This window comes from Aquarana catesbeiana, linkage group LG02 (assembly GCF_042186555.1).
Source record: "Aquarana catesbeiana isolate 2022-GZ linkage group LG02, ASM4218655v1, whole genome shotgun sequence".
Classification (NCBI taxonomy): domain Eukaryota; kingdom Metazoa; phylum Chordata; class Amphibia; order Anura; family Ranidae; genus Aquarana; species Aquarana catesbeiana.
In genome coordinates, this window is record NC_133325.1 from 614,862,469 (window position 1) to 614,881,164 (window position 18,696).

Here is an 18,696-nt window from a genome sequence, read left to right on the forward strand (position 1 = left end):
TGCACCCATCTCCACAGCAAATCCGCGGCTGACAGCTCTGCGTGGGATCGGGTCGGATCGGCTTCGGAAAAGGTATATATACTGATTTCTTCTTTACAGGGTTAGATAGATTAGTGTTAGATCATGGATGTCTGTAGTCTGTAGTGTTGGGGTGGAATTCTACTTTAAGTATGCTAGTGATACTTGTCTTAATTAAACCTCAGATATCTAGGGTCTGGTGTTCTCTTTGCTAAAGATGTGAGTGATATCATCATGCCTGCCTTGCCTAGGTTAAAATAGCTGTTAGTCCCTAAGAGCTCTTAGCTCCCAGAAGGTTGTGGATGCCTACGAGTCTGGCAAGGGATTTAAAAGTTGGAAAAGTTATTTGGAATCAACCATTCCACTGTAAGGAAAGTCATTTACAAGTGTCATAGATTTCAAGTGACTGATAATTTGTCCAGGACTGTGCAACCTAGCAAATACAGCCAAACAGCAGACTGATGCAAAAATAGTCCCCAAGAACTCCAAAATGTAGTTGTGGAATCTTCAAGTAACTCTTGCACCAGATGGTGTGCATGCCTCCACAATCAAAGCGTTTGAACCAAATTAACATACACAGGAAATGTGCCAGGAACAAGCCTTTGCTGTCCAAGGATTGCAGTTTGCCATCAAATATCTATGTATTTAAAGGTCTTCTGGGGCAATGTACTGTGGACCAGTGAAGCAAAGATAGAGTTGTTTGATCACAGTAGCAGTAGACATATTTGGTGCAAATAAAGACAGCATTTCAGTAGAAGAATCTGTTTCCAACCGTAAAGCATGGACAGTAGAAGACACCCCACAAAGTCAGAATGAATTTCCTGGGAGACTTTTCAGTACCAGCTGTGTTGTTCCCCATGGGCCAAACTGTGGGGAGAGTGGACTGGTGAATATTAAAAGGAAAATGCTTAGACTAGACTAGATGAGTCATTGGTTGTTAAGGAGATGACACCTGCCGGCGTCCCTGCTGTCAGCTGGGGGGATTCCTGGCTGACAGCAGAATGTAAACAAAGGAGCTGTGAGTGAAAAAGTGTACGGGTCCCCCCAATCTATACCAGGCCCTTCAGGTTTGACATGGGAATTTAAGAGGGACTTCACACCAAAAAAAATGTGTGGGGTCCCCCCAAAATCCCAACCAGGCCCTTAACTGACCCTGCGGCCTAGCAGGCCAGCAAAGGGGGGACGAGAGTGTGGCTCCCCTCCTGAGCCATACCAGGCCACGTGCCCTCTTCTTCATAACCCTGGCCCAGTGGTTGTGGGGTTCTGCATGTGGGGAACTTATCATAACCTGGAAGACCCCTTTAACAATTAAAGAGGCCCCCAGATCCCACAACCATGTTAATCATTATCGGGTACATGGTGATGGATGAATGAGTGGGTCTACTGTGCACCCCCCCTAACAGGAGCTCTAAGCTATGGTCAGGTCCTTCATTATATAGGCCGTGCACACCTGCATTTACAACCAATGGGGCCATTGGCTCCTTAAAAACCAATGACTCATTCCTGCTGGCTGACAACAGGGATGAGTCAAAATGCAGTAGTATCAAAAACATATCAAAACTAAACCAACTTGCACTACATAATCACATAAAATTAAATCAAATTGCAGCGACACTAGTGTGCACCTAGCCTAAGCCTCGGTTCACACTGGGACGACTTGTCAGGCGACCTAGTCGCCTGACAAGTAGCGTCCCGTTCTCTGCAACGTCGCTCCGACTTAGAAAAAGGTTCCCGTACGACTTTGGGGGCGACTTGCATTGACTTCTATACAGAAGTCGTTTTACAAGTCGCTGCTGATTCGTGTCCTGGGTCACCTGAGGCAGTCGTACTGCCTCAGTGTGAACCGACCCTAAGAGTTTTTCCTTAATACTCACCTATTCACTCTTCACACAGTGTGGCCCATGGGGAGTAACACTGCAGCTGGTGCTGCAAAACCTGGACACTGGGTTGGAGATTTTTTCCCTCCCAAAACTCTTTGAAATCTCCAAATCCTGGAACCCAATCTGGGAACAACAAAATTCAGACAAAACCAAAAACCCAGTTTTCTACACTCTACAATTCTACAATTTATTCCGCAGACCCGTGGTCTGTATACGTGCAAACCCTGTGTCCTTCCCACATCCATTTTCACAGTGGCAGGGTCTCACATTGTCACTTAACACTGTATATATAAATACAGCATGGTTGCCACACCATCACAGGAAGCTGCGTTAGGTTGACTTCGCTGGCAAAACAGGTGTTTATGGAAATTTGCAGGGGAACCAAATGAAGACTGTAGGAGCAGATGTACTTAAATTACATGCTGCAGCAATTATAGATATCATTTTCTTTATGCATTTACAGATGAGTTCAGTCAGTCTACATTTAACAAAGGACAATGTGTACATGCGTGAATTATTGGCATTCTGAATTAAAATAGTGTTATAAAATATACACATGAGACCAGGGTGGTTCTTTAGTTTATCCAGTTGGATTCATGGATCCAGTTATACAGATATATTATATAATATAAATGTAAATAAAAAAAGGTGTTTTTATTCTTGCAAGACCAACAGCTAAACCACTATGAGCACAAAAGGCTCATAAAAGAGAAGCACTGAAATTATTTGTCAAGCATTGTAATTACGGTATGTATCAAGGGCAGGCTATAAATTAGAGGTGCTGTCTGGCTTCATGATGTCACCATGGCACAAAATTCTACAGAACATGAGTACTGTAGCAAACAGCTACAGAGTACTATGAAAATGTATTTATGTAGTTTGATGTATATACTTGTTTTAAGCATGCCATGAATGAATTATATTTATAATGATATTGAAATGATTATTATTGTTATTATGTCAGGTATTTGCTAGTATAGGTAGTATTTTTCCTGATATGTTGCAAAGTGAATTATACTAGGTATTCATAAATTAATCTACCTTTTTAATTAACTACAGCAAGGTATAATTATATACGGAAGTATCAAAAAAAGTGTGTACATATGTAATTATTACACTGTATAATTAAAGTATTAAGATTAACCTATAGGAATTCTTTGTTAACAGACACATGCTAATTATTGTTTGAATAAATTATTTTCAAGGTCACAAAAACATCTGTGAAGTTTGGAAAATTGAACTGTTACTGTCTTTTTTCGTATTTCCATTTTATTTTGAATGTATGCAAACTCCCTTAGTATCACACTTTAACAATACATGTAATCCATCTTAATGCTTTTACATGCCTTCTTCTACAGACACGGAGCGCCTTTACACAGTGATATATAAAGAAATCTGTGACCGATTTGGAAAAAAATACACATGGGACGTAAAATCCTTAGTCATGGGGGAAAAGGCATTGCCTGCAGCTCAAATTATCCGTGATGTTCTCGACCTTCCTATTACTGCTGAAGAATTACTGAATGAAAGTCGAATTAAGCAGGAAGAGCTTTTTCCAACTGCTTCCCTGATGCCAGGTATAGTGACAATTTTATTGTGAGGTTATTAAGCCCTGTGAAATGACATGATGTGCATAATTCTGAAGGAAAGGGATCTGTGTCTCCTCCTATGTACCTGGCTAGGCCACAAAACTTAGGCACTGTACTGTTTTTCCATTTATCATTTTGCCAATGGTGTCTTATAAATACATTTCAGACTTTTTTTTCCTGTTTGATTAAAGGGTAGGCCCAAAGCTGTCAGACTGTGGGTATCAATACATTTCTGTTTAAAGTATAATTCTCTCAAAATGTAATAACTAAGATAACATCAACAGGCTTTTGAATAAATGTGGGTATCTTGACTAGCAAGTGTGCCCTGTGGTCCTTCCTATTTCAGTTCATTAAAAATAAATGGAAAATGTAATAATAATACAAAAAAAAGCAGGATTAAAATTTGTGTATACATCTTGTGTTTGTATATATTACTATATACCAGTCATCCTTATTTTACGTGAAAGGAAATTTTGAAACTTTTTTATTAGTTTCCAAGGAATACTTTCTGCACTGCCATGGTGGCAAATGTATATGCAGTGCCTTGAAAAAGTATTCATACCAATTGAAATTGGCCACATTTTGTCATGTTACAACATGTAAATGTATTTTATTGGAATTTTATGTGATAAACCAACACAAAGTGGCACATAATTGTGAAGTGGAAGGAAAATGATAACTGGTGTTCAATTTTGTTTTACAAATATGTAAAGTGTGGCGTGCATTTGTATTTAGCCCCCCTGAGTCAATACTTTATAGACCCACTTTTCACTGCAATTACAGCTGTAAGTCTTTTTGGTAATGTCTCTACCAGCTTTGCACATCCAGAAAGTGAAATGTTTGCCCATTCTTCTTTGCAAAATAGCTCAAGCTCTTTGAGAGGGATGGAGAGCGTCTGTGAACAGCAATTTTCAAGCCTTGCTACAGATTCTCAAATGGATTTAGGTCTGGACTTTGACTGGGCCATTCTAACACATGAATATGCTTTGATCTAAACCATTCCATTGTAGCTCTGGCTGTATGTTTAGGGTCATTGTCCTGCTGAAAGGTGAACCTGAACCTTGCAGACGCTCACAGGTTTTCTTCTAAGATTGCCCTGTATTTGGCTCCATACATCTTCCCATCAACTTTGACCAGCTTACCATGATGTGCAGTGTTAGTTTTCCACCACACATAGCTTTTTGCTTTTAGTCCAAAAAGATTAATTTTGGTCTCATCTGAGCAGAGCACCTTCTTCCACATGTTTGCTGTGTCCCCCACATGGCTTCTTGCAAACTGCAAAAGGGACTTCTTATGGCTTTCTTTCAACAATGGGTTTCTTCTTGCCACTCTTCCATAAAGGCCAGATGTGGATCTCTGAAGCTCCTCCAGTTTTACCATGGGCCTCTTGGCTGCTTCTCTGATTAATGCTCTCCTTACCCAGACTGTCAGTTTAGGTGGACAGCCATGTCTTGGTAGGTTTTCAGCTGTGCCATACTCTTTGCATTTTCGGATGATGGATTGAACAGTGCTCCATGAGATGTTCAAAGCTTGGGATTTTTTTTATAACCTAACTCTGCTTTAAACTTCTTCTCAACTTTATCCTTGACTTGTCTGGTGTGTTCCTTGGACTTCATGATGCTGTTTGTTCTCTAAGTTTCTCTAACAAACCTCTGAGGGCTTCATGGAACAGCTGTATTTATACTAAGATTAAATTACACACAGGTGGACTCTACTAATTAGGTGACTTCTGAAGGCAATTAGTTCCACTAGATTTTAGTAAGTGGTATCAGAGTAACGGGGGCTGTATACAAATGCACGCCACACTTTTCAGATATTTATTTGTAAAAAAATGTGAAAACCAGTATCATTTTCCTTCCACTTCACACTTATGTGCCACTTTGTGTTGGTCTATCACATAAAATCCCAATAAAATACATTTAAGTTTTTAGTTGTAACATGACAAAATGTGGAAAATTTCAAGGGGCACAAATAATTTCTTCAGGAACTAGGTTTCTAAAATGTCTTTCATTGGTATAATGCTATAGTTATGGAAAATCCCTTTCATTGATCCTTACACGGTAGTTGGAACACTATTACTTTATGGCACAGATAACAATAAAGTATGCAAACCAAGCATTTCAGCTTTCAGCTAACACAAGTTAAAATGTCCCCTTCCATGACCATGAGCTAACAGTGCCTAGACAGGGGCTTTGGATTTTTTAGCACAGTTATGCACACTTTATGGTTTTGCACTTGGGGTACTGAAAAAAAAGGTTCTTTAACTTTGCCTCTGCAGGGTAAAGGAAAAGGTGAGTGTAAAACAAAACCCAAAAACAAAACTTCCAGCTTAAGTGAACTGCTGTGAAAGAGTGAGTTACTTGCAGGATTACCTGGTAAAAATAATAGAAAAACTAAAAATTAATGCACCAACCTCATTTAGGGATACCTTAAAGTGCTTGTAAACCACAGTCATGGATTTGAAGCAAAGTGCAAATATCTGTAGTGTTTACTTATCTCTCTCCAAAGCTCTAATTGTGGTTTATCTCTGGTGCTTCGTTCCTCTGCTATCAGCATGAGTCACTTCTGATGACAAGTTTTCCCAACACATGATATAAATTTGTGACGGGGGGGGGGGGGGGGGGGATGAGGGAGCACTTATAACAGAGCATGTCTATTCACAACAAAGTTCTGTTGTGTGTGAAGAGGGTTTGTTCCATTCCTACAATCAGCTCTCACACAGTGTAACTGCAGTCTCCCCGCCCTCTGCTCTCTGCTGAAACAGATGAAGAAAGATTTTTAACATTGTTTTATATCTGTATATCATCTGATGCTGTTCACTTCACTCGGTATATGTGAGGGTTTACAACCACTTTAAGATACTGTAGAATGTGTTTGTAAAATATCTAGATGACTGCTACCTTTCTTTAGATGATCATTTTTCATGTAGTGTGGATCCACTGCATAATGCTTGTTGTATTTATTTTGTACAAAAAAATGTATGCACAATGAAGTAATTAGCAGAGCATATTAGAACATTCCATGAATGTTTCCCTACCTGGTGGATCAATGTCCCATTGATTCTTGCTAGCCTGCTGTGATTTTTTTTTTGTGGCCACACAAGGATGTATTTTTATATGACATTTTCTGAATGGAGAAAATGTGTGCTTGTTTGAGGATTCCAGCCATTCCAACCTTAAAAAGATTAACAAAATTAAATTGGCATGTGTTTTACTGCATGTGCTATTCCAGAACATCAGTATTACAACCAATGTACTGATTTAGTTCATGTATCCTGGCTTCTTGGCAATTCTTTGTAGTGTATTCCTGGCACCAACCCAGACATCATAGTCCTATTTTAGAATTTTACTGCAGTTACAGCACAACAGGTCTACGAGAAGGTACAGGATAAGCAACAACTGTACTCAATTTACTTTGCACTTACTTGTTGGGGTTCAAGGTGCTGACATTAAAAATGATATGCCACTTACATTAAAGATCTGTAGGGTAAAATATTTGATGGATCCTTTAGATACTAACATGTTAAACCCTTAAAGGGTGTTTGCAGCCAAATTTGAATAATACCTACTTTATATATCGTACTTGTTACATGTCCCCATTTGCATAGCAAAACTTAACAAAGCATTTAATTCAATACATTTTTATTAAATTTTCAAAGGAAGAAGTACAGACATAAACAGGAATAATTTCAAATCATGTTAAATACAAAATCGTATAGAAAAGAATTGGTGAGTGATTTACTTTGAAGCTACATAAATCACACTACATCGGAACATAGAGTGAGGCTTTCTCATTAAATGATCAGCTGGGACATCGCCCCCCCACCCAGACACCCCACCCGGGAGCAAGCTGTGTCTAAAGGCGGGAGGCAGCACAGCCAACCCCAGCTTACTAACTTCCAAAATTTTGAGTTAGCTCTATGTTCAGAGGAATTTGGATCCATAGTTAAGTGTGTTATAGACTTCAAAAATGTTATAACCGTCTAATAAATTGTTAGATATATCTACCACTATTAAAAAACTTGTAAGTTATATCCGTGTTAACCAACATAAGGAGCAGGAAATTTTAGGGAAAGGAATGGGGCTCTACGTGTACCCAGATATCTCTGATCAAAACCTATTATATGTGTGCTCTTAAACCACCTGTATATATGGAATTTGTTTTACACCTCTCCTTGGTGAACTCTCCATGGAGACCACCGCTTGAAAAATTTAGGTAGAATGCCATGTTTGTACGCCATAATTTGTTCAAAGGAGTAAGTCTCGTCAATGAGATTTATTACTTCACCAACATTCTGGGCCATATCTGATTTCCACTTCCTCATAAGTATTAAACATGCGGCAAAAAGCGTATGCATGACTATGTGTCTAAGATCTGGGGGAAATTTTTCTATTCCAATGCTTAGGATAGCCAGCTTGATGTCGGGCCTAGATATAAACCCAGTCAATTTTGTTATAAGTTTAAACACTGAGTTCCAGTAACTGCGCATATTAGGGCAGTACCACAACATGTGAGATAATGTGCCCACTAGACCACAATTCCGCCAGCATTGATTGGATTTCTCGGCTTTGAATTTAGCCAACAAGTAAGGTGTGTAGTACCACCTAAGGTGTAACTTCTGTGCCATCTCCCAATACGTGGAGCATTTTGAGGCAGACAGGTTATACATAATCGCTTTTTGCCACTGGGTCTCCGTGATGATGACATTAAGTTCTGCAGCCCATTTCCGCATGGGGTTGGATACTTTAAAGTCAAGTTTGTCATGTAGGCAATTATAGAAAAAAGAAATGCCCCTTCGTTTGGGATTCAAAGATGACCAAAATCGCCACGCTTCTTGGGAAAACTCTATTTCTGATATCGTATTAGGCAGTAGTGTGGATTTTATTTGGGCATATGTTAGGAATTCTCCTTTTGGCAAAGTAAAACTTGAGGACAATTCCTCATAGGGAATGAGTTTGCCTTTTCTAAGAATTGTTGGTATGTCATTTATCCCCTTTGCTTCCCATCTAGGAGTTGCTATATTGGGGTTAATGAATCTCAATGCTTCCAAATGGATTGGGACCTTTATTTGCTTATTCGAATGATTACCGAGTTGTAAAAAACGTTTCCATGCTAGTATGGAGGCCGATATTGTAGGATGATCCATGCCAATTTTGATATTAGGGGATATTGCAATGGCTTGTAAGAGAGATTGCAGGCTCCCTAATAGTATTGCCTCCTGCTCTAGGGAACACCATGGTTTTGTGTTTGGTTGTATAAACCAGAATCTAAGTTGGTCTAGCAAAGTAGCTGTGTAGTAATCTTGAATGTCGGGCACCCCCATTCCACCCACCCTTCTATGCCTACGTAGTATATCATGGGCGCATCTAGATTTACCACTGGACCAGAGGAATTTAGAAATAATTTTCCTTATATTTGAGAAGAAGGAGAGTGGGATTTGAATTGGCAGTGTCCTAAAGACATAAAAAATCTTGGGAAGTATAGACATTTTAAATGGTGCTAGACGACCCGCCCATGACAAATATAGGTGTCTTTTTGGGTTTCTGTTATTAATGAGGCAACATTTTCCTTGTATAAGTTGGATAAGGGGTACATCAATGTAATTCCTAAATATGACAATGAGTTGGAGGCCCAAGGGTAAGAGAACTGGGATTGTAAAGTGGTTTTCAGATAATTATCAATATTTATTCCTAGAATATTTGATTTGGATTCGTTTACTTTATAGAAGGAGATTGCATTGAATTTGTTTAGGACCTGGTGAACAGCTGGTAGTGATCGTGCTGGATCATCTAATGTCAATATAATGTCATCTGCAAAAAGTGTTATTGAGTGTGATTCCCCTCCTGCCGTTATACCTTTGATATCAATATGGGACCTAATTCTCTCCGCCAGGGGTTCCATTACCAATGCAAAAATGAGCGGAGACAGGGGGCAGCCCTGCCTCGTGCCATTTGAGATTGTGAAGTTTTTAGAAAATAGACCCTCTGCATATACATATGCTGAGGGGACTGTATATAAAGCTGTAATGGCTGAAAATATCTCACCTCGGATACCAAATTTCTCCAGTACCTTGGGCAGGTAACCCCAATGGACCCTATCGAAGGCCTTCTCGGCGTCTAGCATCAATAGTAGAGAAGGCCTTCGAGAGGATCCAGCTTTGTGCATGAGATCTATGACACGCCTTGTGGCGTCCGGAGGCTGGCGCCCCTGCACAAATCCCACCTGATCAGGCTTTACAAGGATAAGTACAAAGGACTGCAGTCTGGTGGATATAAGTTTGGCATAAATCTTTAGGTCAACGTTCAATAAGGATATAGGCCTAAAGTTTTGCACATGTGCAGAGTTTTTGCCCGGTTTTGATAGAGTAATTATATTTGCAGTCAACATTTCTGCCGGGACGGAAGCCCTGGACACAGCGGCGTTGAATACCTCCTCCAAGTATTTAGATAATATATGGTGAAACAGATGATAGTATTTGTATGTAAATCCGTCCGGACCAGAGGCCTTGTTATGTGGGAGTGTTTGAATAGCTTTAAGAATTTTTCTTTGTGTGAAAGGTTGGTTCAAAATTGACCTATCTTCTGAGGACAATGAAGGCAGGGTTATTGAGTTCAAAAACTCGTCTATTAGATTTGGCGTGGGTTGTGTTGCACCTTCTTGGTTCTTTAAGTTATACAATGAGCTATAATAGGCACTGAAGGCGTCTGCCATATCTTGTGGGTTTAATAATTTCTCACCTGTGTGGGGGTGGTAGAGGTAAGGCAATTTTTGTTTAAACGTTCTATCTCTGAGTTGGTGGGCTAGCAGTTTACCCGCTTTATTGCCATGGATGTAAAAATTTGCCTTTAGTGATTTTACCTGTGTGTGGTGCTGACTCAGTAGGATGTTTCTAAGGTCCATTCTTGCTTAATTAAGTTGCATTAGAGTATGAGGTAAGGGGTTTTGTTTATGGGATTGTTCTAAATGTTCTATAGAGGTTAGTGTATCATTCAGCCGCTGTGTCCTAAGCCTCCTAGCTCTGGAGCTCTGCTGCATTAAAATACCACGTATGAATGCCTTGTGAGTATTCCACAATGTGAAGGGGTCTTCTGTGGACGAAGCATTCAGAACGAAAAATTCTCGTAGCGCTTGTTGTATCTGATGCTTGTGCTCAGTGCAAGCCGTTAGCACATCATTGTTACACCATCTGTTTGCCCTCGTCCCCAGCCCCCCCTCCCCAACCGTGATAGACACCGGTGCGTGGTCTGACCACGTGATGTTACCTATTTCCGACCTCTGTATGTTCTGTAAAAGAAACTTATCTGTTAAAAAAAAGTCAATACGGGTATAGGTTTTGTGGGCATGAGAAAAAAAAGTAAAATCTTTTTCTGTGGCGTGTTGACATCGCCATATATTGAATAAAGAGGAGGAGTCCAAGAAATTTGACAGGGTTGCTCTATGGGACCGACTCGGCGAGGAAATAGAAGTGTCCATCTGACGATTTACAATGGCATTGAGGTCACCACACAACACGATGTACCCCTGGCAGATAGGTTGCACCTTCTTCCAAATTTTTCTTAGTGAGGAAATTGGTCTGACATTTGGTAGGTAGACATTGATAATAGAGTATAGCACATTATTTATTTGACATATTAGAATTAAGTATCGTCCCTGCGGATCCGATACCTATGAGATCAACGTGAAAGCGAAAGTGTCCTTAACTGCAATAAGAACTCCCCTTTTCTTGGAGGAAGCATTAGCTTGATACACATGGGGGAAATTCTTGTGGAAAACAGGAGGTTTCTGTGAAGCAAAATGTGTCTCCTGTAAACAGAGAATGTCACAGTTGAGCCCTTGCGCCTCTTTCCATATCATATGACGTTTAGCGGGACTGTTTAAGCCTTTAACGTTTAAAGAAGAAATTTTAAACTGCATCTTGCAGGGTATTAACCTTGGGGGCACCAGAAGGTGACCCAGTAGAGATTTTACTGCCAGCGGTCCTTCTGCAATGTACCCTGGCACTAGGCGTATGGTCCAGGCTGCGGAGCGTTTTCAAGCAATGGGAGGCGAAGAAGTATGAAGATCGAGTATCTGGGTGAGGGAAAGACAGTCTGTAAAGTAAAGAACAGAATACAAAATTCCGTTTGGGGTTAACTAACCAAAACGGGAAACAAAAAAAAAGTATGATTCCAGCCGGAATCTGAGCGGAGTGTAAACCGCGACTTTCTGGGGAGCAACTGCAACCGTAAAATGTCAATCACTATTGTATGTACAATACAAGCTCGCCGGAGCCATAGTAGCTTAGGTATGTTATGAGTCATACAGGCCTGTGTTTAGTTGAGGATGTCTGCTCTTGCAATTCTTGATGAGGTCCTTCTGATGTGGAATTTTCAGCTTCTAGGATTTGCCAATCTCGTAGTAAGCGGAGGCCATCTGCTAAAGAATTAATCATGTACAATCGATCATCCTTAGTGATGAGGAGTTTAGCCGGATACCTCCATTGATAGGAGATGTGGTGATTCCTTAGTGGTTTCGTTATAGTGGCCAGCTGCCTACGTTGCTGTGTGGTGTGCGCTGACAGGTCAATAAACAAAGAAAGTGATTGTAGTTTTTCTGGAAGTTGATCCACTTTCCGGAAGGCAGCCATTAATTTTTCTTTAGTTTGGTAGAAATGTATACGAGCGATGGTGTCTCTGAGCAGGTGAGCAGGAATATGTTTCTGTTTTGGAAGTCTATGTATTCGGTCAATTAGTAGTTCCTCTAAAGGGAGTTCTGGCAAGGCTGCTTTTCATCACATCTGTGAAAAAGGGCAGCAGATCAGCCTGTTTAACCGACTCCGGGACCCCTCTGATTTTTACATTATTGCGCCTGGAGTGGTCCCCCAGGTCTGCAATTTTCAACTTCATCTACATAATGTCATCTTCCTGAGCGTTATGGGCATCAATCACATTGTTAATAGTGGAGGCAAAACCACCCATTTTATCCTCAATATGCATCACTCTATTACCGATTTCTGTCATATCTGATTTAAACTGCTGGGCTAGTGACAAAATGTCTGCATGGAGGGTGCTTCTCAGGGATACCAACATGTCTTTCAGTGTTGTGTCAAGCACTGGTTGATTTGCAGTGGGGAACTCTGATATGGAGTCTTGGAGCTCCCTGGTGTCGTCAAGGGGGCCTGCCATGTCAATTACCTCCAGGACAGAGTCAGATGGCTCCTGTTGCTTGTACTTAGCCTTAACTGGGCTGGAGGAGCACGAGGAGGATTGTGAGGTCCATCCACTTGCCTGTGGAGAGTGGCAGAAGTCCTGGGATAAATACTGCAAGCGTCTCTCCGTTGTGCTGGGGAAGCCACGCTTGTTGTTATGAGACTTGCCGGCGCCATCTTGGATAGAGGAGCTGCGAGGCTGCGAGTAGAAGTCCGTCATTCTCCTGGACATGCTGTGTTCTTTTCTCCTGTGGGCCATGTACTGTGGTTGTGCCCGACCTGGATGAGGCTAAAACTGCTGGGTTTCCTGGCACTGTACGAGCGCTGTGAGCTCCGGCGAGTTGGCTGTACACAGAGCAGCAGTATCAAGCGAGAGTGTAAAGTGCAGCGCTATATTTCAATAGAAAGTACTTATATATATATATAAACATAACATGTAAGTATCTCTGTGTGAGAGTATGGTGAAACCACCACCTTTATTATATCTGTGTAAGTGACAACTCTAACCAAGAACTTGTGAACTAAATGAACGCAATAAAAATGTGCTATTGTATTCTAATGTGACAATCTCCACATTATATATCAAAAAGAAAATATATGCATGGTGTAACCTTAAATTTCCTCAAAAATTATCCTCATACAAAAGTGACCAATAAGCATGGATGGGATCCAACTATCCTCATGTGGGGGTGGGGAATATAGGTGATCTTGAACAAGTCTCTCAGGTTCTAACAGTTCATTAAAATGTGAAGGTGATCTCAAGCACGTGTATGTGGATCTCATCTTGCTAGGTACATGTTCAAAATCATGGAAGTTCTTCTTGTATTCAAATATACGGGATGTGCATAAAATGCCCTTACCGGAGTTGGTGGACTCACTGGCCGTTGGTGAGTCATGCAGTCTTTTACTGTATGAACGGTGAGATTAGAGATGTCTCCTATCCTGGGGATGGCTGAGATGTATCGCACCACTTTGAATCCTCCTGGATGGGACCTCGTCCTCTTAGAAGGAGAAAGGGATTCCGTAGTCACCTGGAGTCCTCCACCGGATATCACTCACTTGGCAATCCCCATATATAGTGATAGAAAGAAAAAAGGCTTCCACATAGTGTAAAATCCCAGGTAACAGGAAATTTTATTGAAAAAATTTCCAAATAAAAAATCAAGTTTAAAATTTTGCTCATATGAATAAAAATCTGGCGCAGTGAATTATGATGGCTGTGGTAGCGTCACACACCTGACGTGTTTCGTCTGCTTAGACTTCAACTGGGGTAAAGCTCACCTACCATCATTATTAGCGATAGATCCCCTTGGAAATATGTAATAGGTTGCTGGCTGCACAACAAATACAGAAATGCTTTTGTTTGTTGTTATTATTTACTTCACATTTTTTGTCCAATATAATACACATCGTTCTCCTTCATACCACCACTCCATATCATCCATAGAGTGGCGTATATGAGCCATATATGGTAGATTTGATTTTTCCGGTTAATATACGGAAAACCAACTCTGCCGACATTTACAACCATTTTCAAGGGAATGATTTTTACAATAAGTGTATTAGATAGTGTATTAGATGAATAATGTGTCTTTCACACTGTAACATATAAAGTGAGGTAATATATGCAAGCCTAGGAATACAAGCCCTTAAACTGATGTCCGTTATGATAGGTCTATGTATATATATGTAACCATTGGGGAACAAGTGTGTTATGACACCGATTTTTTTCTTTTTTCTTTTTAAATTTTTAAATTTTTTTTCATTTTGCTTCTGATCTTGTTCTTACTAATGATCGAGAGATATTAATAGTGCTTTCCAGTGTTTGGAACGCATATTGCGTCCCCAAGTATGTTTCATACTCTTCCTGATTATGTATCCCTATGATTTGTTCCTCCTGATGTGTTTACTATGCTGTCATGGCAGTGGTGGATGAAGCGGCGGTCATGTGACTAGGATCACGGACAACATCAGGAGGAATATGAGAGGATAAGAAGATAGGGGTGTCACCATGTGCTGTTCAATCTATCCCAATGATTTGCTTCCCCTGAAGTGCTCGCTGCGTTGTCATGGTGATAGAAGATGATGCGGCGATCACGTGACTGAGATCACGTATAACACCAGGAGACATATGAGCGGATAATAGGATTGAGACGCCACTCTGTGCCCTCCAATTGCACACCGCATCACCACGCTGATGCGTGATGACGCGGGACTCATGTGACCCATATTCATGATGACTACTTTGCCTGATAGGAAGATCAAAGTGAGGCTTGGTTTCTTGGCCGTATCTCCACCTAGGACTGGCCCCCAGTTAGTCACATGATGGTCACGTGATGGGAAAACCCGGAAGTCACGCCGCACAGGTGTCCCCAATGGAGTTTTCTCTGTTTTTATATAAAAGTGCAGTGGATGGTAGGTGAGCTTTACCCCAGTTGAAGTCTAAGCAGATGAAACGCGTCGGATGTGTGACGCTACCACAGCCATCATAATTCACTGCGCCAGATTTTTATTCATATGAGCAAAATTTTAAACTTGATTTTTTATTTGGAAATTTTTTCAATAAAATCTCCTGTTACCCGGGATTTTACACTATGTGGAAGCCTTTTTTCTTTTTATCACTATATATGGGGGTTGCCAAGTGAGTGATATCCGGTGGAGGACTCCAGGTGACTATGGAATCCCTTTCCCCTTCTAAGAGGATGAGGTCCCATCCAGGAGGATTCAAAGTGGTGCGATACATCTCAGCCATCCCCAGGATAGGAGACATCTCTAATCTCACCGTTCATACGGTAAAAGCCTGCATGACTCACCACCAATGGCCAGTGAGTCCACCAGCTCCGGTAAGGGCATTTTATGCACATCTCGTATATTTGAGTGCAAGAAGAACTTCCATGATTTTGAACATGTACTTAGCAAGATGAGATCCACATACACGTGCTTGAGATCACCTTCACATTTTAATGAACTGTTATAACCTGAGAGACTTGTTCAAGATCACCTATATTCCCCACCCCCACATGAGGATAGTTGGATCCCATCCATGCTTATTGGTCACTTTTGTATGAGGATAATTTTTGAGGAAATTTAAGGTTACACCATGCATATATTTTCTTTTTGATATATAATGTGGAGATTGTCACATTAGAATACAATAGCACATTTTTATTGAGTTCATTTAGTTCACAAGTTCTTGGTTAGAGTTGTCACTTACACAGATATAATAAAGGTGGTGGTTTCACCATACTCTCACACAAAGATACTTACATGTTATGTTTATATATATATAAGTACTTTCTATTGAAATATAGCGCTGCACTTTACACTCTCGATTTTCACATACAATTTGTCTAATTGGTAGTGCTGGCTGCTTGAATTTTTTGAGTTGGCGCTGCAGTTTTATTCTATTTTATAGCAGTATCAAGCGGCCATCTCCCGTGCTAGCCGGCCATGCCCCCTTAACAAAGCATTTAAAAATTGCAGATTGCCTTTTTAGATGCTCTTTTTGGAAACTACCAGTAAGGAAGAATTCTACCTTGTTCTCTTTGTTATAGGAAGGGCTAGGAAGTTGTGTTTACCATGGTAAACCCTGCCTAAAGGCAGATACGGTGTATATCATTAAGTTTACTAGATTTGAACACTCTGTCTTAACAAAAGGTTAAAGGTTCAGGAACCGGGCTACTCCATTGTAAGTTAATGACAACTGAACTCAACCAGTCTCAAGGTTAGCTATTGGAACAGATCACTGTGAGCTAGATGATAAATGCTTACATTCAGCCAAGACACAGTCTCTGCAGAAACATATAAAAAGGTAAGGTATGATGTTTGAATAGGAACACATAATGCACATACAATATAGTGGGGTTTTCTCAAATTTGACTACAAAATTGGAAATGCACTTTAATATGGGGGTGCACTAGCAAGGAGATGACCATACTCTCCCCGATTCTGCTTTATTTGCTCTGTGGAATTGTTTTTCTTTCATCTCTCCTACTGCTTCCTGATCATTACTCCACCACTCATCAGTTCAGCGGTGATGAAGAGGCAGCTCTGACATGAGGAAGCAAATTCCTGCCTCTACCAAGATAACCTCCATCCAGAGGCACAGTTCGAGACAAGGCATGACAAATCCACCATGGGGAAAGGATCAGCTGCAGGGAGACCACAGGCAACAGTGGTTACTAGTCTTTTTCTCTCTCCTTGCACAGCTTCCACAGGTCAGGTCTTCTTTATTGGGGTGAAAAAGAATGAGATAAGTAAGACTAATAATCTTTGATGTGCTGTATCAGTGCATGCAGCAGCAGACTTCTGTCTCCATGAATTGCAGTCTCCTAAAGGAGCTCATGTAAACAGGGTAAACAGGGTAAGGGATTCTAGTCTTGAGGGAGGGTGCTTGCTATTACTATGAGTAAAAAAACTGTTAAAAGTGCTGCCTCTGCTACAGTGAAATTCCAAGCAGTGTTAGCAGCCCTCCTCTTTTCCCTTTCTGGACTTCAGAACTTCTCTACCTTATGTTCTGAAGCTGAGGGGGAAGAAGGAATTCCGGCAAATCAAAGGGTAATTTTCATAACTGAACATTTTTACAGAGTGGTTTTATATAGAAAGACATTTTAAACCAGGTTTCAGATATTTTTTTTTTAATAAAAGTAGAGAGCAAAGTTCTACTTTTATTTCTTCATATATTTAGGGTAATTGATTTTTGTTTCTGGTTGCTTGTGCTTTGAACGGTAGCAGATATATTGTATAACCAGCCTAAAAGATTCTGACACCTTGGTTAATGAAAACCTTCCTTTTTTCCTTCTTTAAGATTCCTCACAGAAGGAGGCCACTGAGATATACTGACATGTTATGGAAAACAAAAGAAGGCTATGTTGTGTTCGGATATAATTTATTAATTTGAAAATGCCTTCTGATATGGCAAAACCATGTCAAATGCTCTTTGTAGATGTTTTCAGTTATCTTTGAGTACATTTTGCCTCAAGCATTTACATATGGCAGATTTGAAATTCCAACTTTTTATGAGTTTCATGGTGCTTTCTGCATATTTCTGAGGTGCTGTTGTAAGTTAATTTTGTTTGCTAAAAGTGATAGTACAAATCGTAAGACCCATATAGGTTTTGCTCAGTTACCAAGTAAATGTAAAAGTCGATTGTGATTAAAGACATTTCTAATTGTTGATAATATTTAGTTTGAGGTGCTCAGTAATAGTTTGATCCACAGTCTGTTTTTTTTTTTTTTTTTTTTATTTGGGGCTACATTTATAAGAGATAGAATTATTTCTAGTCACTTTGTGCTGGGCTGTGGTGGCTCCTAGGGGCATCTCTCGTTGCGTTCTTTGTTCGAAGTGCCCCTGGGTCTGCTAGAGCTTCCCAGTTATTGTTGCCCGATGGTGATGGAGTCTAACAATAATGTGATATGCTGTAAATGGTGCTGTGCTGTTGAAAACTAAGTAATAAACCATAAAAACGAGTTGAAGTACAGTTTAAACACCAGCTGGCAAACAAACACTGGTATCAGCTACATAAAGCTTCTGAAATGCAACAGTGTATTACTCAAAATGAACACAAAATGGCAGAGAAAATCCAATGGCCACTGTAAAAAAAACTCCTTAATCACTGGCCTACCAGGCACTTACACTCCCTTCCTGCCCAAGCCATTTTTCAGCTTTCATCACTGTCGCACTTTGAATGACAATTGTGCGGTCATGCTACACTGTACCCAAATTTTTTTTATCATTTCTTCACACAAATCCAGAGAACACAATTATTGCACTTTACATATCTTTCAAGCACTTTGTGATTTCATAGACTGTGTGAATAAAGTCACTTCATATTTTGTGTATTTGCACTGGACTTTTTTTTTTCACTATTGCACTTTAGGAAGTTTTTTTACAGTGGTCATTGGATTTTCACTGCCATCTTGTGTTCATTTGAGTAATACACTGTTGCATTTCAGAAGCTTTATGTAGCTAATACCAGTGTTTGTTTGCCAGCTGGTGTTTAATTTGTACTTGTATTTCACA

The 18,696-nt window shown here is 40.2% G+C and overlaps 1 protein-coding gene across 3 annotated transcripts in view; it reads left to right on the forward strand.

Annotated features, from left to right (window-relative positions):
• The window catches only part of PUDP (pseudouridine 5'-phosphatase), a 634,921-nt gene that overhangs the window by 182,873 nt on the left and 433,352 nt on the right, over positions 1-18,696 (forward strand). For all 3 annotated transcript variants that reach the window (XM_073616377.1, XM_073616376.1, XM_073616378.1), the window contains exon 2: positions 3,257-3,475. In XM_073616377.1, the coding sequence (XP_073472478.1) occupies positions 3,257-3,475 (219 nt within the window). The remainder of the gene's footprint in view (positions 1-3,256; positions 3,476-18,696) is intronic.